Genomic DNA, 25706 nt, shown 5'->3' on the forward strand with positions numbered 1-25706 from the left:
GTGCATATATATATATATATATAATTTTGTTTTTGTCAATGAACACTTGAGTTGATTCCACCTTTTGACAACTATAAATAATGCTGCTGTAAACATCAATGTATAAACACCTGTTTGAATCCCTGCTTTCAATTATTTTGGGTGTATACTTAGTAGAGGGATTGCTGGGTCATATGGTAATTCTATGCTTAACTTTCTGAGGAGCTGCCAAACTTTATTCCACAGTGGCTGCACTATTTTACATCCCTATCAACAATGAATGAGTGTTCCTCCACATCCTCTCCAACGTTTGTAATTTTCAGGTTTTTTGAATAGTAACCATTCTAGTGAGTATGAAATAGTATCTTATACTGGTTTTGATTTGTATTTCCATGATGACTAATGATGTTGAGTATCTTTTCATGTGCTTTTTGAGCCATTTTTTTTATCTTCTTTGGAGAAATTTTTATTCAAGCCTTTTTCTCAATTTTTATTTGTGGTGTTTGTCTTTTTATTGTTTAGTTGTAGTATTTCTTTATATATTCTGGATATTAAACAGTTCTTGGATACGCGGTTTCCAGATATTTTCTCCTGTTGAATAGATTGCCTTTTTTTTTTTTTTTTTTTGAGGGAGGAAGGGAAGGAAAGACAGAGAGAAGGAAGGAAGGATGGAAGAAAGGGAAACATCTTTAAACATTTTTTTCTTGTTTTATTGTATTTTGTTTGTTTGTTTGTTTTTTACATGGGCTGGGGCCGGGAATCGAACCGAGGTCCTCCGGCATAGCAGGCAAGCACTTTGCCCGCTGAGCCACCGCGGCCCGCCCCTAGATTGCCTTTTTACTTTCATGATAAATCCTTTGATGTACAGAAGTTTTGATGAGTTCCCATTTATCTATTTTTTTCTTTTGTTGCTTGTGCTTTGGGTATAAAGTCTTAGAAACCATTGCCTGAAGATCCTTCCCTATGTTTTCTTCTAGGAAACATATATTTTATTATATTTATATTATTATTATATTTAGGTCTTCGATCCACTTTGAGTTGATTTCTGTATATGGTATGAGGTAATGGTCCATCTCATTCTGTTGCATGTGGACGTCTAGTTTTCCCAGTACCATTTGTTGAAAAAAGTGTTCTTTCCCGATTGAGTGTAGTTGGTACCCTCGTCAAAAATCAGTTGGCCATACCATGAGGGTTGATTTCTGAGCTCTCAGTTTGATTCCATTGGTTCATATGTCTGTCCTTGTGTCAGTACCATGCTGCTTTGATTACTGTGGCTTTGTAATAAGTTGTGAGTCCTCACTTCATTCTTTTTCAACATGGCTTTGGGGTTCCTTACCCTTCCATGTAAATTTTGTGGTTAGCTAAAGAAGTCTGTTGAAATTTTGATTGGGATTGCATTGAATCTATAAATTGCTTTGGGGAGAATTAACATCTTAACAATATTTAGTCTTCTAATCTATGAGCATGGAGTGTCCTTCTGTTTATGTAGGTCATCTTTGGTTTCTTTTAGCAATGCTTTATAGTTTTCTGTGTGTGAGTTCTTTACAGCCTTGGTCAGATTTACTCCTAGATATTTGATTTTTTTTTAACTTTTTTTTTTTTTTTTAGTATGGGCAGGCACTGGGAATTGAACCCGGGTATCCAAGCTGGCAGGCAAGAACTCTGCCTACTGAGCCACTGTGGCCCACCCTATATTTGATTTTTTAGTTGCTATTATAAATGGAATTTTTCTTGATTTCTTCTTCAGATTGTTCCTTACTAGTGTATAAGAACACTACTGGTTTTTGTGTGTGGAAATCTTGTAACCTCCCACTTTGTTGAATTAGTAGCCACTTCATTGAATTATTAGTTCTGTTAACTTTGTTGTGAATTTTTCAAGATTTTCTGTATATAAGATAAAAAAAGCCTGCTAATAGGGGAAGTTTCACAATCCCCTTTCCATTCAAATGCTTTTTTCCCCCTCTTGCTTAGGTGCTGTGCTGTAACTATAACTTCTAGTGCAGTGCTGAGTAACATGGATGACAGTGGGCATCCTTGTCTTCTTCCTGATCTTAGAGGAAAAACTTACAGTCTTTTGCCATTGAGTATAATGATAGCTGTGGGTTTTTCATAAATACCCTATGTCATGTTGAGCAAGTTTCTTTCTATAACTAATTTTCTAAGTGTTTTTATCAAGAAAGGTATGGATTTTGTCACATGCCTTTTCTCCATCAATTGAGATGAGCATGTGGTTTTTCCCCTTTGTTCTGTTAATGGGGTTTATTATCATTAATTGAATTTTTTATGTTGAAACACTCTTGCATACCTGCAATAAATCCCATTGATCATGGTATATAGTTCTTTTGATGTGTGCTCTTGGATTCGGTTTGCTCATATTTTGTTGAGGATTTTTACATCTCTGTTCATTAGGGATATTTGTCTGTAGTTTCCTTGTGGTATCTATCTGGCTGTGGTATGTAGGTGATATAGGGAGTGTTCCCTCTTCTGGCTGCTGGTGATCCTTGGCTGCTTGGCTACATGGCAGCACCTTCTGGTCTCTCCCTTCTCTTCCGGGTTTCATTGATTTTCCCTTGCTTCCATGGCTCTTCCCTCTCTGTCTGAATTTCATTCTCTTACAAAGATTTAAAACCCATCCTGGTGGAGATAAGACACATCTTAGCTGAAGTAACCTTATCAAAAGGTCCTGCTTACAATGCGTTCATATCCACAGGAATGGACTAGATTTAAGAACATGTTTTTCTGGGGTACATACACCTTCAAAGCACCACACTTCTCTTCAATTTGGGGGCAGAGTTTGAGCAGAATAGGTGTTAATTCTTCTTGGAATGCTTGGTAAAATTCCTCTGTGAAGCCATCTGATTTTAGATTTTTCTTTATTCAGATGTTTTTGATTACTGATTCAGTCTCTTTACAAGTTATTGTTTATTTTTTTTTTGAGGCCTTTTATTTCCTTTTGAATCAGTAGAGGTAGTTTCTGTGTATCTAGGAATTTGCCCATTTCGTCTGGGTTACATAATTTGTTGTGCACTGTTATTCATCATATCTCTTATAGTTCTTTTTATTTCTCTAGAAACTTATTTGTCCCTGGAACTTGCATTGTCTATTGTCAACCTCAAACAATGTATTGCATGTACCAAGTACCAGTGACATTTTGTTAAGGTGAATATTCTACCATTATGTATGTAGATACCTTACAGTAGCATCAAGAATAGCTATAAACAAGATAAATATAAGTGGAGGTAGGGAGAATTCATGGAAAACCTTGGCCAGCTGTAACAAGTTCAGACTGTGGCAGTCAAAACATTGATATAATTTTCTCTTCTGTGTTTCCTGGTCAAACAGGATAAATTTACACATATTTATATAGTCTCCTGTCTTCCCATTCTCAATGGCACAGCCTTGGTCCAGTTTTTATTACCTCTTGGCTGAAAACCATGGAAATTTACTCTTTGTCAACCCCTCTCCCTCTACTCTCTTTCCTCTAAACTATCTCCTGTACCTTTGACAGGTGAATCTTCATAAAGACACTGTCCTCCTAGCACCCTCCCCTTCTCAGAATATGCCAGGGCTCCCATGCTCCCACTGTCTCCCTCACATACTGCCCCCCACTGCCTGGCACTCTGATTCCTGAAGGGTAGTGCAGGTGTGTGTGGTGATTGAGACATTATTTTTGGAAGTATGTATCAGCTTCTGTCTCTGGGCTTGAGTCAGCTCTGCTGGATCATGGTCCAGTCTCAGAAGAAGAGCTGGCATGGCTGTCAGGGTGTCTGGTGACAGAAACCCAAATAACCGTGGCCTAAATGAAACAGGAGTTTATTTCTCTCACACACTACCATCTTGTTGCAGTCCGAGTTGGCATGAGGCCCACCGCCTGGCCGTCTCAGGTGCCCCCTGTCTTGTTGCTCTGCTGGCCTTAGGGCCTTGCCCTGGAGCACGTGCCCAGCACGGCTGTGCCACATCCATCCGTATTCCAGCCAGCAGAAAGCAGAAGTGGGAGTGGAAGGTACAGCCCAGAAGTGACACACAATATTTCTGCTCATATACCTTTATGCAGAATCTAGTGTCATGGCCAGGGACTTTGCAAAATATGAACTTTTTTTTTAGGTACCTATTTTCCCAAGTAAAATTCAGGAACTCTTACTGTAGAAGGGGATGGTCAGCATTTCACAGGTGGGCTGGGAAGCCTTAAGGCCTGTGTCCCCAGCCATCTACCTCTTCCCATACTGGGTGACAGGAGCACAGTGTTTAGGGACAGGATGATGAGGAGTTGGGGCTGTCCTCTAATAGCTGTGGAGAGCCATGGGTGAGTTTTCATCAGAGATGTCACATGTTAATCAGGTAGTGCTCTGAACCAAGGGAGCAACAGTGGCTGGAGACAGTGGGTTCCAGTGATGTTCTGCTTGATTTAAATGCAACTAACTGCTCACAGCCTTCTTTGATTCCCTCCAGCTGAAAGTGTTTTTTCCATCTGAACCACAGGGCCATAGTACTTTAAAACTGCCTAATGGAAGTTATCACTTGCCTTCTGATTGTAATCGCTTCTGGAATAACTAACCTTTCCTAAAAAGTTGTAAGCTTCTTTAGTGGCAGATCATGCTCTTATTTGTCCTTAATTCCAGAGTTACCACAAGCTGAGCCAAACACTCATGTGCAAATTCAAGGGGTCTTGAATAGCCTATCAACCTTCAAAAAGAAGAACAAAGTTGAAGAATTCATGCTTCCCAATTCCAAATCTTACTACAAACCTGCAGTAATCAAGATGAAGTGGATTAAGGTTAGACTTAAAGATTAATGGAATATAATTAAGAATCCAGAAATAAACTCTCACATTTAGGATTAACTAATTTTTTACAAGGGTGCCAAAGCAATTCAATAGGGAAAAGATAGACTTTTCAGCAAATGGTGCAGGAACAACTGGTTTTCTATATATATATATAAAAAAAGAATTTAGACCTCTACCTCATACCATATACAAAAAAATGGATCAAAGACCTAAATCTGAGAGCTAAAATTATAAAATTCTTAGAAAAAAACACAGGTTTAAATTCTTTGTGCTCTTGGATTGAGTAATAGTTTCTGAGATGACACCAAAAGCTCAAGCAGCAAAAGAAAAAATAAATTGCAGCTCATCAAATGTATAAACTTTTGTTCTTCAAAGGATACCATCAAGAAAGTGAAAAAACAACTCATAGAATGGGAGAAAATATTTGCAAATTATATATCTTAATAGGGGGCTAGTGTCCAGAATACATAAAGGCAAATAGTCCAATTTGAAAATGAGCAAAGGATTGGAGTAGGTATTTCTCAAAAGATACTCATAGGGCCAAAAAGCACATGAATGATGTTCAGCATCATTAGTCATTAGGGAAATGCAAATCAAAACCATAAGGAGATACCACTTTACACCCACTAACATGGCTATAATTTTTTTTTTTTTTTTTTTTTTTTTAAAGGAAAGACAGAGAGAAGGAAGGAAGGATAGAAGGAAGGAAGGAAGGAAGAAAGGGAAACATTTTTAAACATTTTCTTGTTTTATTGTATTCTGTTTCTCCGTTTTTTGTTACATGGGCTGGGGCCGGGAATCGAACCGAGGTCCTCCGGCATAGCAGGCAAGCACTTTGCCCGCTGAGCCACCGCGGCCCGCCTGGCTATAATTTTTTAAATGGACAACAGTAAGTGTTGGCAAGGATGTGGAGATCTTGGGACCTTCATATACTGCTGGTGGGAATGTAAATGACCTTTGAAAGACAGTTTGGCACTTCTTCAAAAGGCTAAACAGAATTACCATATGACCCAGAAATTTCACTCCTAGATATATACCCAAGAGAAATGAAAACATATTTCCATGCAAAACCCTGTGCACAAACATTTATAGCAACATTACTGATTCATGCTATAACATGGATGAATCTTGAAAACATTATGCTAAGTGAGAGAATCTAGACACAAAAGACCGTATGTTATATGTTTCCATTTATATGAACTATCCAGAATAGGCACATCTATAGAAAGTAGGTGATTCATGTTTTCCTAGGACTGGGGGGATTGGAAGAAACGATGAGTGGCTGCTAATTAGTACAGAATTTCTTTTTTAGGTGATGAAAGGTTCTAAAGTGGATCCTTTGAGGTGACAGTGTACATACAACTCTGTAAATATTCTAAAACCATTTAATTGTATACCTTAAATGGGTGAGTTATATGGTATAGTAATCATATCTTAATGAAGCTGTCATAAAAATATTTAATGGAAGGGAGAGTAAGAAAAAAATTAAAATGCTTCTAAGGAGAATAAAAAACTTGAGAGATATTCATCATATTTATTAAGATTGGAAATAATAGACTAGAAATATCAGAACAAGACTACTTTCTTCTCTGATTTCATTCAGATGTCAGAATAATAGGAAAGACCCAGAAGTGCTGCCCTCTCAGCTCTCAGACTCCCTAGAAGTTGACCTTTGAAGTCATCTCCCTTTAAACAATGCTCTGTTCATTGACTATGTGGTTATTCATACAGAACCTGATTTGTACTGAGCACAGCTTATTGTTATACCTATTTTTTTTACTTAAATTTACCAGTTATGATTTTTTTTTTAAAAAGCACGAATTTGTTAGAAGTACCTTTCTGATGCTCTCTTTTCCCATTTTCTTTCTGAGAGCAAAGAACATAACTCACTCATTGGCCTTGCCATTTGTTTTATTTTGTTTCCATGAAAATTATATTTATACTTGTTTACCTAACAAGATCTAATTTAGTGCATTTGTGATTTTTAAATGTCTTGATGTTTTCTCATTACAAAAGAAATTCACACTCATAAAAAATTCAAATTTTACAGGAAAGTGAAATGTTTTCTGCCATTCCACTCCCAAAAAATAACTATTAACTGTTTTGTCATATTTTTCTAGAGATTTTTACCTTTAAATATACTTACTCGTTTATTTTCAACAAAAATGATATACTAACTAGCTCCTCCAACTTCCAGTTCTCATTTAACCTCATAGCTTTGACATGCATCCATTGTCAGTAGATTTGGGCCTGTTCCATTATTTTTTAATAACTATACATTATTCCATAGTAAGGACCCACCATCAGCTCTCCATTGATGAGCATTTAAGCCATTCAGATTTTTATATCTTCACAACTAATATTATAATGTATAGTCATGTTTTGCATGCTTGCATAAGTTTCTGTAGGATGAATTATTTAAATGGAACTTCTGGGTCACTAAATAAAATGAACTTATTAAATTTTAAACTCATACTTCCTAATCACCTCCTGAAAGAAGTTCTCTTTACTGAGCTGTAATCTTAACTGTCTACGAGATATCTTAGCTTGACTATTCTATTTCCAGCCTGTTAGGGAAGGGACATCACTGATTCCATTTCCAGACCACGCATAGTGCTGGCACTTGAAATTCTTGTCTTTGGCATGTTTCACCCTATGGACAGGTGTCTCATCCATTCCTCTGTCTGTAGTGTAGGTGTGGCAGAGAAGTTGCTGGGCAAAGACGAGATGGATGTTTTCCCCACCGTGGGATGTCAGCATGCACGTGTGTTCACTTGTTCTTTCCTACACAGCTCAGGCGGCAGCTCCCTGAGAAGAAGGAGATATAAGGGAGACCTAAGATGACCTAAACCCCAGCTTCCCTCCTCCCCTGCCTTTTTGGTGGGGAGGGGAGGCTTAGGAAAGGAAATTGAGCACATGCTACCCACTGCACCCTTAAATATCTGATCCCAGTTGTCTTACAGCATATCCATAAAGACGGTGATAAAATTTCCATTTTAGGGGCTAGCAAGCTGAGGCTCAGGGGGGAGTGTGCCCGAGGAACACTCCTAATGTAAGGCAAGCTCAGGTCCCCTGAATCCAGGGCCATCCCCAGAGGCACTGCCGTGGTGGCCTTCTGTACCTGTTCAGGATGATGGCAGTGGTGGTGTCTTCCAGAACCCTCTTCTGAACTCTGCACTCCTACATCCAGCTGCCTTCTTGAAATCCCAACTTGCAAAGTCCATAGATACAATTAGGTTTAATATTGAAAAAGCTTTTGATTTTTACCTTCAAACCTGTTTCTCCCCAAGTCTTTTCTAGGCCAGTAAGTCAGATCTAAGAGTCAATTTTGAGATCTGCCTCTCCTTTCTGGAACCAACATAACATGTCCTATCATATCTTCCTCCTATGTTGATTACCAGTGTATAGAAATACAATTGGTTTTTTAATCAACCTTGATTGCAGCAACCATGTGAATTCCTGTATTGGTTCTCAGAGCTGTGTTTTTTTTGTAGTGGTGGTAGAGATTCTTTGGGATTTTCTATGCAGACAATCATTCTTCTGATGCAGTACGATGCCAAAGAGCAGTAACAGGAGCAGACATCCTTGCCTTGCCTCCCAGTTGTAGGGAGAAGCATTCAGGTTTTCACCATTAATTTGGTGTAAGCTGTACGTTTTTTAGTTAATGTCCTCTATCAGGTTAAAGATATTCACTTTTCTTTCTAGTTTGCCGAGAGATTTTATCAGACTGTACTTTAAGGCTAATCAGGGAAACAGCCAGGATAAGATTCAGGGTCTCTGTCCTCTCCATCCCCACTTCTCAGCAGATGCTCCTTGGTCACCTCAGAGACCATCTAGAGCAGTCCTTCTCTTTCCCTCTTGAGTCATTTCTTGCTGTGTTTTTTTCCTTATCCAAAGTCTTCTGCCTTCTTTCTCTGCCTCTCTCCCTCTCCCTTATTAATATCTGCCTATTTTCTGTGAAGCCAGGGTCCTGCTTAGTATTTAAGAAACTCATAGAAGCGCTGTATCCTTTGCCAGGTTTTCATTCTCCCAATCTGGCGAAGTCTTACTTGGCTTCTGCTACAATGTTTTGATTCCTTTTTGGGAGACTATATGACACAAAGGTGTCATTGGTATCCTGACCCTCAAGAAATTCTGGTGCACACAGGAGGGGAGCTGGCTGAACTTAATGCAAAAGGTTTCATTAAACTTGGCTTTTTATAATCTAGAATTTACTTCTTCACTGCTTATAAAATAAAAGCTATTTATCCCCTGAAAATATTTTCATTCCTTTGGAAATGATTTGCTGATTGTTAGGTGCACATTGTGGGTCACTGATAAAAAGGCAGATTTAATACACTTGGGTGTCGGGGGTAGAGGGAAGACAGCTAACAGTTTTCTACCGTTGTTTAGCACCAGCTCTGGAAGTCATTATCCTGCTGTGAATCCCTCCAGCACCTTCTTATGTGTGGGAATTATCACCCCTATTTCATACACGATGAGACCAAGGCCCAGAGGGACAAGGGGACTTAACCCAAGGCCATACAGCTTGGAAGGGACAAGAGCCAGGGACCAGGCCCAGGCCTCAGGGACCCCAAATCCAGCACTCACAACTCCCTACCACTTTGCCTCCTTACAGGAGGTGTAGAAAGGGCTGGGGAAGCTGCACAAGGGGAGCGCATCTGTGATGAGGGGATTCAGGGAAGAAGGGCTTTGTGTTCCCCAGCAGGTTGATATATATGATTTCCCTAGGAGCAGCATCTCTCTGAAGTTTGGAAACAGACATCCCATTACTATGTGAGTCTTCACAGCTCTTCATTTTTACTTTGTAGACAGGTCTCTTTCAAATTTGAGGTGAGCCTTTCTTTTGAAGCTCTCATTTTTAATGTTTCTGTTACGGTCATTAACTACTCAAAAATTCCCTACCTCTGCATCTGTCAGTACGAGAAGTGCCATGAGGAATACCCTTTGAAAATAAAGAGTGGCAGACTCTCTGCACCCCAGTGGCTTGTGAAAGCCACCCCAGGAGCTAGGACCTCAGTTTGTGACTTAGCACTGAGACCCTGTAATGAGAGGCAGGACCCTGAGCTGGACCACTGAGTTTAGATCCCAATTGGGTGGTTGAAAACCCTGAGCCAGTGGACACGTGTGCAGCACTTAGAAAGTGCCCAGCCCATGGTGTTAGCTAAGTATTAGCTATTGTTATCAGAAGAAAAAAAATCCCCAAGTTGATATGAATGGAAAGAGGGGGAAATGAAGGATGACTTTAGGGTCTATTAGGAAACCAGGTATAGGAAAGAATGATAAACTAGCCTTGTTCCTAGAGAAACCCTTTGAGATAGTTTATCTTCAAGGCCATAAAGGATTTGTCCTCCCTAAGCTAGCAGTCCATTCACATGGGATAAGTACTAACCCAAGGTATCTTAGAAGAAATGTAAGTCAGCACAGACACCCACAGTCTAGGGTCAGCTGAAGAAACAAAACTGATCTGTGGCACCTTCAAGCCAGGGCCCGGCAGGCCCAGCACCTCTGAGAGGGATTCCCGGTCCCCAGGGCCAGGCAGGACCAGCACCTCTGGGAGGGCCCCTGGTCCCCAAAGCCAGGCAGGACCAGCACCTCTGGGAGGGGCCCAAGGTCCCCAGGCCCAGGCAGAGACCTGCCTCCCTTTGAGGCCAATGAGATTGTCTGCCTCCCTGTCTACCTGAAAAAACAGGCCTTTTCCTCAGCCCCTGCTGTAGGAGTCAGCCAGCCTTTCCCAAGCAAATTCCATTCTTCCTGGAGATGAGGATCAGCTGGAAATGCAGCCACCCAGTTGGCTTCCCCACATCTTCTCTAGGCCTTAGGATCCTGGATTTTAAAAGTGCCTTTTATTTTTCTTTCTAATTTTAAATCCTTTTTTTTTTTTTTTTTTTTTTTGGAAGGAAAGACAGAGAGAAGGAAGGAAGGATGGAAGGAAGGAAGGGAGGAAGAAAGGGAAACATCTTTAAACATTTTCTTGTTTTATTATATTTTGTTTGTTTGTTTGTTTTTTACATGGGCTGGGGCCGGGAATCAAACCGGGGTCCTCCGGCATAGCAGGCAAGCACTCTTGCCCGCTGAGCCACCGCGGCCCGCCCTTAAATCCTTTTTAAAGAAAATTATGAAAATAATACATACATTTGGGAAAAGGGTGGAAGGAAGGAAATAAAAACAGAGTAAAAAGTTTTAGACCAAATGTAAAAGTCTCCCTCACCCCTCACTCTTGTTTCCCAGATTTAACCATAGTTAACAGTTTTCTTTTTATCTTTGGAAAAGGTTTTTTCTAAAATATAGGAAGATGTTTAAGCCTTTTTTCTAAAAAATATGAATATATGCTCTTACTCCTCCATGCCTTGCCTTTTTAACATATATTAAAGACCTTTCCAAGTCATCCAGATCGTTCTTTTCTTTCTTTCTTTTATTAGGAATAAATATAAATTTCAGTGGGTTATTGAAATTCTTCTGCCTCTAACAACATACCTAAGAGTAAATGACACAAAACTTAACAAGCGCAGGGAAGAATGGGTCAATCTATAATTCCTGTGGAAATGTAACCAGGTCCCTGAGAAGTTGACACAGACTAAGCTGACAAAAGAAATGCAAGAGTAATGAAGAGAGGGTTTGAATTCCACTGTTAACAAGTTTGGGTGGAAGGATGAGGAACTAGGAGGCCTAGAGAATGTACATTCTTTTCAAGCTCCCCAGGGATATTTAGAAAAACTGATGTATACTTGACCATAAAGGAAGTCCTGTAAAGGAAGTCCGGTAAAGGAAACAGTCATCCCCCAGTCGCTGTCGTTTCTGAAATGGTTTTGTCTTTTTTCTTTTTTTTCTTCTCTTTCTTTCCTTGGTTCTAATTTCACTTCTTCCTATTTTCTGACCATCTAGACTGCATTCCTGTATTTATGCTTTCTGGGCTTCTTTCTTAGCTGTGGTTGCTTCCGAAAGGCTTTTTTCTTTCTTCTTAATCCATGATGAATGGTTGGCTATAATTTTCACCTGCTTGTAGCAACACATTTTAGGTGTGTCTGCATCATTCCCAGGGTAGTCAGGCTGCTCATTCAGATCATTTTTCTTATGCTCCGTTTGATTGGTGTTTGACATGGTGCTGGCATTACATCCTTTCCCACTTTTCCTTTTTTATCTAGCACTTAGTAACATCTGATATAGAGAGGTATGAAGCTGTAATTTATTTGACAAGCTATCTGACTCCCCAAGTTAGAGGGAAGGCTTCATGTCTCTTGGTTTGAAGTGTATCCTCATAACTGAATAATTGCCTTTTGCATAGTAGGCACCCAATAAAAGCTTTTTGAATAAATTAGCATATAGAGGGGTCAAAAAAAAAAAAAAACAGATGTGAAATTTGGTCATTTCCAAATCCATTTACTGAAGCTTTAATGCTTGATTATAGGAAGCATGGAAGCTTCCTATAATTTGGTGAAATTTGGTCATTTCCAAATCCATTTATTGGAGCTTTAATGCATTATTATAGGAAGCACGGAAGCCAAGAATCTGGGGGTAGGGGTGGGGTAGGGGCAGGGTTCCACTCCCCACAGTTTCCAACTTTGCCCAAATAATCATCCCCATTCTGAAGCCCCTGTGACAGAAGGAATACACTTAGCATTAAGATGTTCAGCCTTTGCACTGTCATATGCTGTTGGTGGGAATATAAAATGCCTCTTCTTCTTTGGGGAATCATTTGGTGCCCATGCCATTTGCTCTAGCCATTCTATTTCTAAGAATTTATCCCATAAAAGTGCTCATACCTTTATGGGATATTTAATGTATATGGACGTGTAATGTTAAAACTGGTAAGAAACCCCCTATGTAGTCATGGGGAACGAGAGTCAGAGCTGGGTGCATGCACCTTGGTATTGCATTTGAGTCCACTGAAGGATTATCACCACTGGGGAGAAAAGATAGAACCATTTATGTTCATTTTTCATCTAAACAAAAGATATTAGTTAAGCGTCACTGATATTTATTAATTAGACTTCTCTCCACACCTCACTGGGTCAGCGGGAAGGACCGCCATGCAGACACTGAATTTCCAGTTCTCCCACGCGGAGGGACCCCGGGGCTCCCCTCACCTGTTGATTTGCTTTCAGAATGCGATTCCTTTTGGCAGTCGCCACGTGCCGGGTTGAGTGGGTTTCTAGGATCTGGGTTTCTAGGTCCCTCTGTCGCCCGCCCGTTTCAGCCCTGCGCTTCTCTCCCAGGGGCGCGCTGGCGGAAGGAGCAGACGCAGGACCTGCAGCGCGTGCTCGCGGCCATCCACGCCGCCGTCCCGCTGGTCTTCGTCAGCGGCAACCACGACCTCGGCAACAGCCCCACCGCCCAGTCGGTCGCCGAGTTCCGCGAGACCTGGGGAGACGACTATTTCAGCTTCTGGGTTGGGGGCGTCCTGTTCCTCGTCCTCAATTCCCAGCTTTTCTACGATGCCTCCAAGTGCCCGGCCCTGAAAGAGGCCCAAGACCGGTGGCTGGACGAGCAGCTGAGCGTGGCGGGGCAGCGCAGGTGCCAGCACGCCATCATCTTCCAGCATATCCCGCTGTTCACCCAGGACGTCGAGGAAGACGACGACTACTTCAACCTCGCCAAGTCAGTCCGGCGGGAGCTGGCAGACAAGTTCACCAGTGCAGGTAGGGGCCCCGGGACCACAGTGTCTGGGTGGAAGGGCAGCCGGGCACGGAGGTACCTCCTCCTGCCCCTCTGGGCTTTGGATAGAACGGGGAGCTGTCCTCGGCTGCCCACTCGCTGCCTCGCTGCCTCACTGCCCCTGCGGCCTTGGACAGGACCGCTGCCTTCTGAGCCCAGGCTCTTCAACTGGGAGGGAGAAGTGGATCAAGCTCTGGCAGGACGTCTGGGAGGGTGAAGTGAGAAAGGACCTGGGAAGCATTTAGAACGGCCCCTGGTCCTACCAAGGACCGCGTGTGTGTAGCTGCCCCAGGGAGGGATGGGGAGTTCTTGGCATCCGTGGACTGAGGGTGACTGAGGAGAAGGAAAGATGGAGCCACATATCGAACTTGCTCAAGGCCAAGAGACATGATCCGGGAAATGCTGAAAAGTGCTTTAATGGGCGGGCGGGTCTGGGGCTGCATGAGGTGTCCTCTGGTGAGGTGGACTGCGCTCTCTCCACAGTCAGGGGAGTGGGAAATGTATGCAGCCCCGTCTTACCCTGCCCTGCATTTCTAGCTAAGCATGTGTTTGACATGTGAGTGCACACACACACACACACACACACACACACACACACACACACACACACAATGCAGCCACTCCCTGTTTTTCGATGAGGTCTCAGCACTGTGCGGTGCATGCTGCTGGACCACTTGCCTGGCAGTGGTTGTCTACCATTATCAGAGACTGGATTCCAATTTTGACAACTGTTGTGTCCCTGGTTTTGGTCCTAATTCCTATTTTTGGATCTTTCCAGAGTGTACTTTACTTCTTTCTAAAATGTAAACTATATTTATTTGTCTCAGGGTGGAGAGAGGGAGGTGCCTGACCCCAGCAGCTGGCATTCATTGGGGAAAAATGAAACACCGGAGTCCTGACACTCTTCTTTTCATCTTTGTACATTAGATGTTAGTGTTTACTCGTGAAAAGTACAATAGACCCTTCTGTATTTTTTTGAAACATTTTACCAAAAGTTTGCATAATTGGAGACATTTTTCCAACTGTTCCATGGAGATAAGGTTGGAAAACTTCTATTAAGGACTTTGTAACTTTATGCCATGCTTGAGTTGGTGTAGAAAACCGTTTTGATGACAAGGAAATGAAGTGTTAAGATGGCATCAGCAGCACCGTGGAGACTGTTTTGTAATAGAGAATAATGCCAGAGAGAACATTTAATGCCACTGAAATGATTCCTTTCATATCAAATGTTAAATGATGCAAATGCCATTCCCGTGACTGCTGTTTTTTCTCCCTTGTAAACCAGCTTCCTGAGTGGCATGTAGTTCTGGGTTTCCCATCGTAAGATGGAGCAAATGCCAGCTACAAACAACCCAGATAGTGAGACCTGGGGATCCTTAGATATTTAAAGAGAAGGTCTGCAGCTCTCCCAAAGCGTCCCTGGGGGAGCCTACTGAGCCGATCAGGAGCCCCGGGGAGTGACTTCCTGGGGGGCATGCACCAGCCACTCCCCGTCAGGCCTGCGGCTCTACACACTGAGGAAAACCATCACAGCTCCGAGACTGATAGCTTAATTAATTTAGAGCAAGCCCAGCAGCACAGCAAACTAGCCCAGCAGCACAGTCTCTTCCCCAGAGCTACATGGGAGGCCAGATTATAATCAGAAGGTTGTTTGGTAAGTGTGAGGCACAGGCACTGAGTTGGTTGTATTATTCCTCTCTTAATGGCATTGGGCTCTGGAACTCTGATGCCTACATCTCCAGGAGGGGCCTCCTTGCCCCGGGGGGTGTATGATATTTCACAGCCCTTTCATTCTATCTCCTTAATATCGCTTCAGTGTGTCCCCTTCTTTAGCTGCTGTCACCTGGGTCATAACAACCCTGCACTGGCTTTCTTGTCCTGCTCTTGCCCCATTGTCCATTCTCCACCTAGCAGCCAAAGCACCCTGTTGGTCCACAGCCCGAAACCCTTCTGAGGCCTCCAGTGTCCCTGCCTTCCCCTGTGGCCTCTTCCATGTCTTCTGGCCAGCACCTGCTCCATTTGATGCCTTCTGTGTAGGTGGCCCCCTTCCCCACCCCTGTTTTCTTCCTCTGCCCTCTTGGATTCCAGCACTTACCAAACTGATTTGTAAGTCTTTTCTTGTCTGAGAACCCCTGCATTCAGGAAGCATGGATTAGGTTTTAGTTCATAATAAATGCTTAATCAGTATTTGTGGGATGAGAGAAGGAAAGTAAATCCCTGAGTCAGCTCCTTCTCTCAGAGGCCACCTGACACAGCTCATTTCTTTGCTAAGCGTACACTGCATACCAGGCACACAGCAGGCCAAGTCTACATTCTCCTGGAGCCCACAAGGCTGCATCTCCCTGGGGCACGTGGAGACAGTGATGCCTGCAGCATTCAGCCAGGAGTCCCTGGTCTCTGGTGGGGTCTCAGTGTGTATATCTCTACTCCGACCTGCGTGCCGGCTCTCCAGATGCCCGCACAGAGAGCCGCGTGTTTCTGTCTTCCGAGGTGGCCCTCAGTCCCTCCCTCCATGCACCACACCTTCAGGCATCCTCCTCTTGGCCTCTGACCTGCAGATCCTCACCTAAACCTGCTCAGCCAGGAAACCAGAGAGGTGGGTTACCTTCTGTGGTCGCCTGTCAATTTTACTGGCACGCCACCCCAGGCCCTGTGTTGAATGGTCTCTCAAACACAGGACAAACCCTGGGCAACACCAGAAAGACCCAAGTCCAGTGTGAACACAGCTGTCATGGGCTGAGTGACCTGTGTGGTTTGGAAGCACAGGCAGGTGGCTCTCAGGGCCAAAAGCATCTGGGACCCAGTGGGGTGGAAAGGTGCTCAGGTCACAGCATTGTCGCTGGAGCTCATTTTAAAGCCAGAACCTCAAAGTATATTTGTAAAATTCCTTAATTTAGAAGGCCATGATAAAAGTAGGGGTGTTGTTGGCAGAAAGCATTTAATATTACCTCCAGTGTTTCCCCCACAGCAGCACTTCTCCCTAATACTATTTCAGTCTCATTTATCTCCTTGTGCTAAAATGCCAGTACTCCAAAATATGTCAAAAGCGCATCAGAATATCAGGTAGCTTTTAATTATGATAATTGTGTTGTTATAAAATATCCTTTTAAAGATTATATCCCTCCCCAAACCACCCTGGAGGTAAAACCCAGCTTCCTTCCAGCAAGCTTAATGAATAATTCTGAATCACTGTGTGGGATGAATAAATGATTTAATAACGAACATCAACAATCATCTCACATTGTTGCATTAATTTTTTCAGGCAGGATGAGATACACGCGGAGGAGTGTCACTATACAGTGGGCCACCGTGTGTGCGTCGGGATGTGTAATCTGAATCAAAACTGCGAGCTGTCCGCCACTCAGGTTTCCCTAGAAACGGGTGCATTCTGTTTCCACTTTTGAAGCTTATAAATAAAAAAAACCCACTTCTTTGTATGATACAGAAGTGTTGTCGATAGCTGGTACAAATAAACAGTTATCAGGGCAGGACAGATGCACAGATGTGAAGCGGCACCCTTTAGTTTCTCTGTTCCTCTGCTCCGCCTGAGGATAGTCAATTTCAGCACATCCATGGGATGTAGAAATTGGTTTTCCCTTTAATTCACCTGATACCTTGCTGGATTGCAGAAACAGATAGTAGATAATGAAATCTTGGTGGAACCAGAACTTTTTTTCCATTTTTCCTTTTGCCTTTTTCAGCAGAAGGTTAATTTGTGACCCAGTTAATCTGGATTCCAATTTAAAAACTCAGTCTTTCGTTTTTTTAAAAAAGGTCTAACTCTTTACTGACCATGTTTCCCTTGATGTCTTCGTACCTTTTCTTTTTCATCTGCAACAGAGAGATCAGAACTGTGTATTAGAGAGCCCAGAGCAAATTTGGCAATTATGAAAGTTCCAATAAGTTGATCTTTTCTGTAGAAGTTAATGAGTCATTTCACAGAATTAGTTTCATCTCTAGCATTTATGCTTTCTTTGTAATGAGAGAGAGAGAGATTTAGCCTGTGGCAATGGTTTTAGAATTTCAAAATTCTGAAAAATAAAAAGGTCAGGTTTCTAGGGTCTACTTTATAGGAAGAATAAAACATCAGAATCTGCACTAGCCTTTCACTTAGAGGTATTGAAATTACTTGTTTATATCCTGATTCCTCCATTAGATTATAAACTCTAGGAAATCGGGTCCCAGGTTGAGCCACCTCTGTAAGCTCAGACCCTACACAACCTGGCAGAGAAGAGCCCCTCAATAAAGAAGTGATGGCCAGCTGGAATCAAATTAAACTTGATTCAGATTAGCATATCAGCAGAATCTATGTATAAATAGCCATATTACCTATGGATTGGTGTTAACCAACTAACTCTAGGAAGGAAGGTACATGGCTTAGAGAAGGGGTCAGCAAACTTTTTCTGTAAAGGGACAGATAGTAAATACTTTTGATTTTGCAGGCCAGGCAGTCTCTGCTGCAAGTACACAGCTCTGCTGTTGTACAAAAGTTGCCACAGACAATATGGAAACACACTGTGTGCAATAAAACTGTATTTACAAAACAGGTGGCTGCTTCCCCCTACGTGGGGCATGATATCCAGGGGTGAAAATCTCCCTGGCAGCGTGGGAGATGACTCCCAGGAATGAGTCCAGCCCTGGCACCGTGAGCTCAACAATTCCATTCTGACCAAAAGGGGGAAAAGAAGTATAACTAATAAAGTATCAGTGACAGAGAGAGTTCAAATAGAGTCGAGAGGCTACTCTGGAGGTTACTGTTACACAAGCTTCAGTTAGACCTTGCTACCTATCATAACTTGCCAAACCCCAATGAAAAACCAATTCTAAAGAACACCTGGGGCAATATATAAGATTCTACAAAGTTTCCATGCACTAGAGTAACTTTCCAGAACCTGCAACCTCCAGATGGGTTCCTGGACCAGAAAAGTCCTGAAAACCAGGCGGCCCAGCCTCTTTAGGACATCAGATAGTTCCATCTCCCTACCCCATATTATTGACAGCCCCTTCCAACATGAAAAAGTTAGACTAGCTATAGCCCAAATACCCCTAAAGAGAATGACAGAAAGATCAAAGTTGATGGTGGAATTATACAGAAAAAATAGGATTTAACAAATGAATATGATTTCTGCATCATTAAATTGATATCTCTTTTAGTCACCAGTATCTTGGAGTAGCTAGAAGTAAAAAACTGAAATTGTGGAATTGTAACCCATGCCAAATTCTGAAATCTGTTCTATAACTAAGTGTGGTGCTGTACTTTGAAATTTACTGCTTTTTTGTATATGTGTTATTTTTTACAAAAAAGAAAAAAAGTAGATTGTGACGATAAAAAAAAAAAATTATTCCTTTTAGCCTCCTGTATTCTGGAGCAGCTAGAAGGAAAAATCTGAGAGGATTGTATGGTAAACCTTGACAACACTGGGGTCTGTCCTGTAACTGCTTGTTGAAGAGTGCTTTGAAAAACTATTGCTTTTCCTTTTTTCTTTCTTTGCTTTGTATGTAAGTTATATTATACAATAAAAGCAAAGAAACAAACAACAGAAAACAAGTGGCTGGCCTGTGGACCATAGTTTTCCAGCTCTTGGCTTAGAGAAACATTCCCATTACAAGGTGACTCTCCTGCCCTCCCCTGAAACCTTGTCCATGCTATGTCTGTCTGATTCCAGGTGCTTCTGGCAACCAACCCCATTGTGGCAGCTGCCTAGCACTAAAGGATCTGCCAGAAAATGCCCGCTTGACTCCTATTGGAGGGCATGCCTGGGAGGGAGTGAGGAAACGATGCACAGGGACACTGAAAATGTTTAATACGTGGGTGGTCATTTTAACATGTATTAGAAGAAATATCACTAGCTCAATAATTTAAAGAAAGTATTAAGTTAATAATTTTAACTGTGGATAGTCTACAGATAAGGCAGATGGGTGAAAGTGGTACAGGAGTGATGGCTTTCAGGGCAGCAGGCTGGCAGGGGCCATGTAACAAAGCAGTTACGTGGTCAGGCTTTGGCTTTGGACAGATCTAGATTCAGATCCTTTTGGGCTGAGCTGTCTTAGTTTTCTCTCTCCCTTGTAAAGTGGGAATTCTCATCTCAACCTCATAGGATGGTATGATAATCAAATAAGGTGAGGCACGTATCAAAGTGCCTGGCACATAGTGAGCACCGGGTAAAGGTGGTTGATACATGACCTGGGACCACGTGGGGAGCCCACAGCTAGTGAGTTTGCATTCATTGGAATCTGCCTTTATCCTCCTAAGGCGCTGGCAGGAGGGACTCAGGATCTTCTTACAGGGTGTACGTGAGACTCTACAGGCACAGAGAGGCGAGTCTACTTTGGGGACCTTTCTGCAGTTTGATAACATAACTTTATGATTGAAAAAAAAAATTATCAACCCTTTTCATAATATAATCTACAGGAAGTAAAACTGGACAAAAGCCCTCATGCCTGCTAGGATATGCGGGAAGATAGACTGGGTCTGATGTTTTTCAGCTGGGATGAGAATGTATGTTATTTTTAGTTTTATCAAAAAGAGTAACAGTGTAAAAGACTGGGGAGCCCTGAAGTAGATGAAAAAACTCCTGTGAAATTTAGTGATACCATTTGACTTTTTATTTTTTAAAGCACATGCATCAACATTAATGTATTAGTAAATATACTTTGGGATGGATAATTTCAAAGTTGGAATTTTCCAAATCTAGCAAATGTGTCCATGAGACAATGGTAGTCATCTTACGATGCTCTCTGTTGAAATGCATTTTAAAAACCTTTCTCAGCAATTTTTTATGGAAGTAAATTTGTTCTTTTATTAACATTTTTTAAAACATTTTTTCATGAAATATATATATATTATATATATATAAAAGCAATATATTTCAAAGTACATTTGAACATGTACTTTGTTATAGAATAAATTTCAAAGTTTGGTATGGGTGACAGTTCCACAGTTTCAGGTTTTTCCTTCTAGCTGCTCCAAGACACTGGAGACTAAGAAGAAATATCAATATAATGATTCAGTAGTCATACTCATTTGTTAAATCCTAACTTCTCTGTTATAACTCCTCCTTCTCCTTTGATCCTTCTCCCAATTTTTAGGGATATTTGGCTATGCCCATTCTAATGTTTTTTTGTGTGTAGAAAACAGGTGTTGACAAAAAGGGATGGGGGAATTCTGGAGAGGCTGGCTCCTCCGGGTTTTAGGATTTATCTGGCCTAGGAACCATCTGGAGGTTTTAGGCCTCTGAAAATTAAACTTAGTGCATGCAACTTGTGTAGGATCTTCAGAGCCCTGTGTGATTTTTAGGGTTAACAGGAATGATGTTGATTGGGGGTTGGCAGTGGCAGTTAGCAATATCTAGCTAATATTTGCTTAAGAATAACCTCCAGAATAGCCTCTCAACTCTATTTGAATTCTTTTAGCCACTGATACCTTGTTTTGTTACATTTGTTTCCCCTTTTTGGTCAGGAAGCATTGTCAATCCCATGGTGCCAGGCCAGGCTCAGCCTTGGAAGACATGCCCTACATTTCCAGGGAGACTTTCACCCCCAGACGTCACGTTACACATAGTGGGGAGGGTGATGATTTTACTTGCCGAGTTGGGCTTAGAGAGAGAGACCATATCGGAGCAACAAAAGAAGTTCTCTGGAAACAACTGTTAGGCATAATTATAGGGAGGCTTATCTTCTCTGCTACAGAAATCAGTTTTGCGAGAGCAAGCCTCAAGATCAAAGGCTTGGCCTATTGCCTTGAGAGTCTCTAATGTTTGAGAGAGTATCAAGGGTTTCCCAGGTGGGAAAGTTTAATAGTTCCATTTTTTTGTTTCCAGTCCCTCAAAGGACTTTGCTGATACTTTTTAATTATCTGCCTAACGTACTCTGGGATGCATCCAGGCATTGCATTAAGCTAATACTGAATTACACATCCTCATTCCCATTCTGGGCTCCATGGGTTTGGGTTGTTTAAATGGACTGTCCAGACAGGTTGAAGTCGATTGTGTGTTACCGAAAATTTAGGTTTTGGACTCATACAGTAGGTGAAGTTTTAAAATACACACACTATCATCCTTTACCCTATATTCTGATTTACCTTAAGTCTCAGCCAGATCAGCTTCATTTTTATCTCTAATTGAAGTGTGATCTCTTTTTCATTTTCTTTAAGAGTTGCCGTACGTAGCAATGCTGATTTTCAGAGCTGCAGAAATCCAGCTCTGAGTCTTAGGTGTCACACAGGTACCCAAAATTCCAGGTAAATATAAAATTATACACGTAGAGCACAGCATCTTAGAATCTAGAAATAACACTTAAAGCTCAGGAATAAATAAATGTGACAGCTATAGGAACTCACAATCTAGGCCCGGATTCTCTTATCTTTTTTTCTAAAATAGACCGTATAATACATGTCCTTTTGTTTCTGGCCTTTTTTGCAAAACATAATGTTCCCATAGTTCATTCAATTCATTGACATGCCTCACGACTTCGTTCCTTTCTGTAGCTATCCAATATTCCAAAATATGTATACAGCACACAGTTCAGGGATTCTTTTTTAACCAACTTCTAAGTGAAAACCCACAAATAGTCCTTTTTTAAGCAACCTTCGAATCCACAGCTTTGGGGGAAAATATCAGCTTGGGGAATTTTATCTTCTTTAATTTATTTTTTATGATTTTGTTTTGAATTTATTTTCCAAAGTTTGGTCTGTTTTACACGTCGATCAGTTCACTATAAAATGTCATGCTTTAGGCAGATGATGTCTGCATTCCATTCACTGTAAACCTAGATAAAGGACCAACTGCCGAAGCTACAGCTGGTGTGAAGTGATAGATTACACTTCGCGCTTTGGAGGTATCCTTAACAGTTGGGCTAATTAAAGTTAAAATCAAGCCCTGATGATAAATATTTATAAGTTGAGAATCTGGCATGTGTAAATGTGTGCTGCTAATTCCTGAATTAAGTCGACATTTATTCATTCAACAAACCGCACGAGCCCTGTGGTGGGCACTGAAGACGAGGAATAGGAAATTAGATAAAGCTTTCTTCTCTGGTGTTGGAAATAACTTAAATTAAAAATTTTGTTTAAAAAATCCCATTGCAACTTTTCAGAAAGGAGTCTCAAGTACAGTGGGAAGCAGCAATATCTGTTAAATTTTTGAAGCCAAAATAGTACATCTCCTCTTCTTAGATCATTTTTAAAAATAGCAATTAGTGGCATTTTGACATTAGCAGTGGGATTCCTTTGTAAAATTCAGGTATCTCTACCTTAGCTAAACATTCTTACTTCTGATACTAGTTCATTATTTTTTAATTTACTGGACCTGCTTTAATTTAAGAGGCATTCTCTGCCACCCCCACCCACCCTACTATTTCCAACAGTATTAGTATAAATCTGCAATAGTATTATGTAAAATAACTTAGAACTTACTTTAATTTCATTGTTTTTTACTTTTCTTAACTAAAATGTTTGCATATCGATGACTTATTTAGAAGTAAAAGAATAATGGCAGCCATTTAGTTAAAACCGCCTGTGTGCCAGGCACTGCTCCCCTGTGTGTCCCCTTGTCACAGCCTTGAAGGCACGTTAACCATGTCTGCAGGACAGGTAAGGAAACCAAGTGCCTGAGCTGTAAGGAGCAGAGGCTTTTGGACTCCTGTGTCCATTTTAAATTTCACGGACACCTGAGAGTAAGAAGGCTAGTTTGTTTTATACTTCAGCTTCTATAAGGTAATTTTCCTAACACTTTAAATAAATTTGCCCATCTGCTCTGAGGCTGCTGAGATTCTAGACAAGGAATGGGGCCCTCAGTCCATCCCTCTCCCTCCAGTAACGTTGCCCAGGTGGAAGGGCCGAGCCTAAGGGCAGGTGCCCCTGCTGCCTGCGCCATTGAACGTCCTGCTTGGGGGGCCCAGTGGGCTGCACTCTGTTCCCCACGGGGGACTGTAACGTGTCCCTCCTCACTTCCTCCCTGGTACCACCACGAGCACCTAATAATGTGGTTTCTCTCCCACAAAAAGCCAGAGATTAACAAGCATCTTGAGAATCTTGGTTGAGGTTCTGTTTTAGCATTACTGATGTTGTCAGCAGCGGTTGCTGTCACTGTCACCAGAACCTTCACCACAGCTCGGCGTGGTGTTGGGTTCTCTCCACTTTACCCACAGGTCCTGGAGCCTGTTGTTTGTTCAGATCACAGAGCTTCAAAGTGAGGACAGGAATATCCAAGGAAGGTTCTGGGGAGCTTAGATGGGGAAACCCAGTGTCTTGACTGTGTCTGGCTCCTGGGAAGCACTCCGTAGCAGTGGTGCTCATGTTACTAATCCTGAGGATGACGACAGTGATGATGATGAAGAAAATATCTCAGGTGACTTTGCATGAAATAGACCGTTGCTCAGGGAACATGTTTTCCATTTTTCCGTGAGTATTACCTCTGGGCCACCGCCTAGTGTGGCTGAATTAGTGCCCATGCCTTCCTGACAGTGTTCTCTCTATTGCTCCTCTGCTCACTGTGCCAGCTTCCCGTGGCCCTGAGATGGCTCCAGTGTACCCCCCGTGGGCACCAGAAGCCAAGTACCAGTATATTCCTAAGTCGTTTAAAGCATTCTGTCGTTAAGCACTAATGATAATTACCATGTATGAAATACTGCAGTACAGGCACTATGGCCCTGATGTTCCACACAAGGAACAGAGAGACAGATCACCTTACCCAGTCTCACCCAGCTGGGAAGTGGCCGTGCTGGGATCCAGCCCGGGTCTGGGGCTCTTTTTTTCAGGCTGCCTTTGGGTTAATGAGGACGTGTTAACAAGGAGAGCGTAAATCAGCCATGGTTGTTGGTGGCCAGGACACCTGGTACTGGGGGCAGCCTCACTGGGAAGGAGCTGGCCCTTCACTCCTTAGCCTTCTCCAGGGGCTGCCTCGGGGAAGGAGCTGGTCCAGAAGTGGAGCATCTGATGGGGTCTGCTGAGAGAGGGCCCAGAGTGACCCTTGGAGCATGGATGACGAGGGCACAGACTTCCAGAGTAAGCCCCTCAGCTCGTCCTTTCATCTTGAGTGTATGAATTATGCCTACTGCAGACAAAGGTGCTGCTTCTAGTGTCCTTCTAGAAACAAAGAGGAATGTACCACCCCTACAGACTCTCTGGCCAGCTCCCCAGGGGAACAAGTTCAGGGAGCTAATTATCTGAGGGTTATGAGCCCCGAAGAGAGCACACTTAAAATGGAGGCCATGTAATTCATAGGAAATAGTGAATTGAAACATTATTTTGAGAAAAGAGAAAAAAAATTATAGAAATCAGTTTTATTTCAGATTGTGTTTTATAAAATTTTGGTAGTTACTGCAAATATACACCAGTGTCAGAATTAACGAAAATTTAAGCAAGTGTTGGCCTGGGGTTTTTTTGTTTTTTTTTTTTTTTTTTTTTGACTTAAGTTGTCTGAGTAATTGTTGACAGTGACTACATTTGATGCTGGCAGTAACATCATGGAGGGTCATTTTTGTAGAAGGAAAAATTACCTGCAGGTTTCATTAGTTTTCCTAATAGTCTCTTTCTTAATCTGTCAATATCCTGATTACTGCCCTTTGCAGGAACTAATGTGCATGGTCACTCTGCCAGAGTGATTTCAGCAGTTCCCCAGTGGCACGCTTATCGACTTCACGACATCCTGCATCTTTAGCTGATTTGGGATTTCACTGTGCAGTCTACCCTGCTTTGAGTAGAAGCTTGGTTGTAAGCAATCATTCATTAACATGTCTTGTTATTAAGAAGTTTCTTCTTTGCACATTACTGAGATCATATCATATTGGCATTGCAGGAGCATAAGATTGTGTCATAAAAAGCATTTTCCCCAAACCACAGATATGTGTACTGCATTGATGTACCATATTCATTTAACTATCCTTCCATTGTTGGACATTCTAGGTGTTTTCACTTTTCCTCTCTGATAAATATTCCTATCATGAACTGCTTTACACACAAGCATACAAAAATCTTAAATAAAAATACTTGCACATTTTCTAATTTATGGAGCTTATGCCTAAATCGGTCTTGGAAATGTGATCGTGTGTCATGTTTTGCCAAAGAGACTCCTCCCGCATTCTGATTGTGGGGGTTTTGGAGCTGTCAGTGCTGTGGCTGAGGGTTTTGCTGAATGTTACATTCATCGTGTTACTTTTGAACATTTATTGCATATGTTCTGTATGTTTGGAAACTAGAGAAACCATGAGGAATGGACTTTGTTCCTCCCTCAGGAAGCCCAGAGTCCAGGGGAAAAGCAGAAAAGAAGCCAGATAATTGCAGTCAACATGG

General features: G+C 41.9%; 1 protein-coding gene across 3 annotated transcripts in view; it reads left to right on the forward strand.

The window, feature by feature from the left end:
- Positions 1 to 25706, forward strand: part of CPPED1 (calcineurin like phosphoesterase domain containing 1) — a 146089-nt gene that overhangs the window by 82283 nt on the left and 38100 nt on the right. For 2 of the 3 annotated variants that reach the window (XR_013168059.1, XM_077141760.1), the window contains exon 3: positions 12979 to 13401. Coding sequence is in view for 2 of the 3 variants with exons in the window: in XM_077141760.1 (XP_076997875.1) it covers positions 12979 to 13401 (423 nt within the window). In the remaining variant the exon portion in view is untranslated. Of the gene's footprint in view, positions 1 to 12978; positions 13402 to 16679; positions 18054 to 25706 lie in introns of those variants that run through there. The other variant, XM_077141761.1, reaches the window with a different exon arrangement.

Source organism: Tamandua tetradactyla, chromosome 23 (genome assembly GCF_023851605.1).
Source record: "Tamandua tetradactyla isolate mTamTet1 chromosome 23, mTamTet1.pri, whole genome shotgun sequence".
Taxonomy (NCBI): Eukaryota; Metazoa; Chordata; class Mammalia; order Pilosa; family Myrmecophagidae; genus Tamandua; species Tamandua tetradactyla.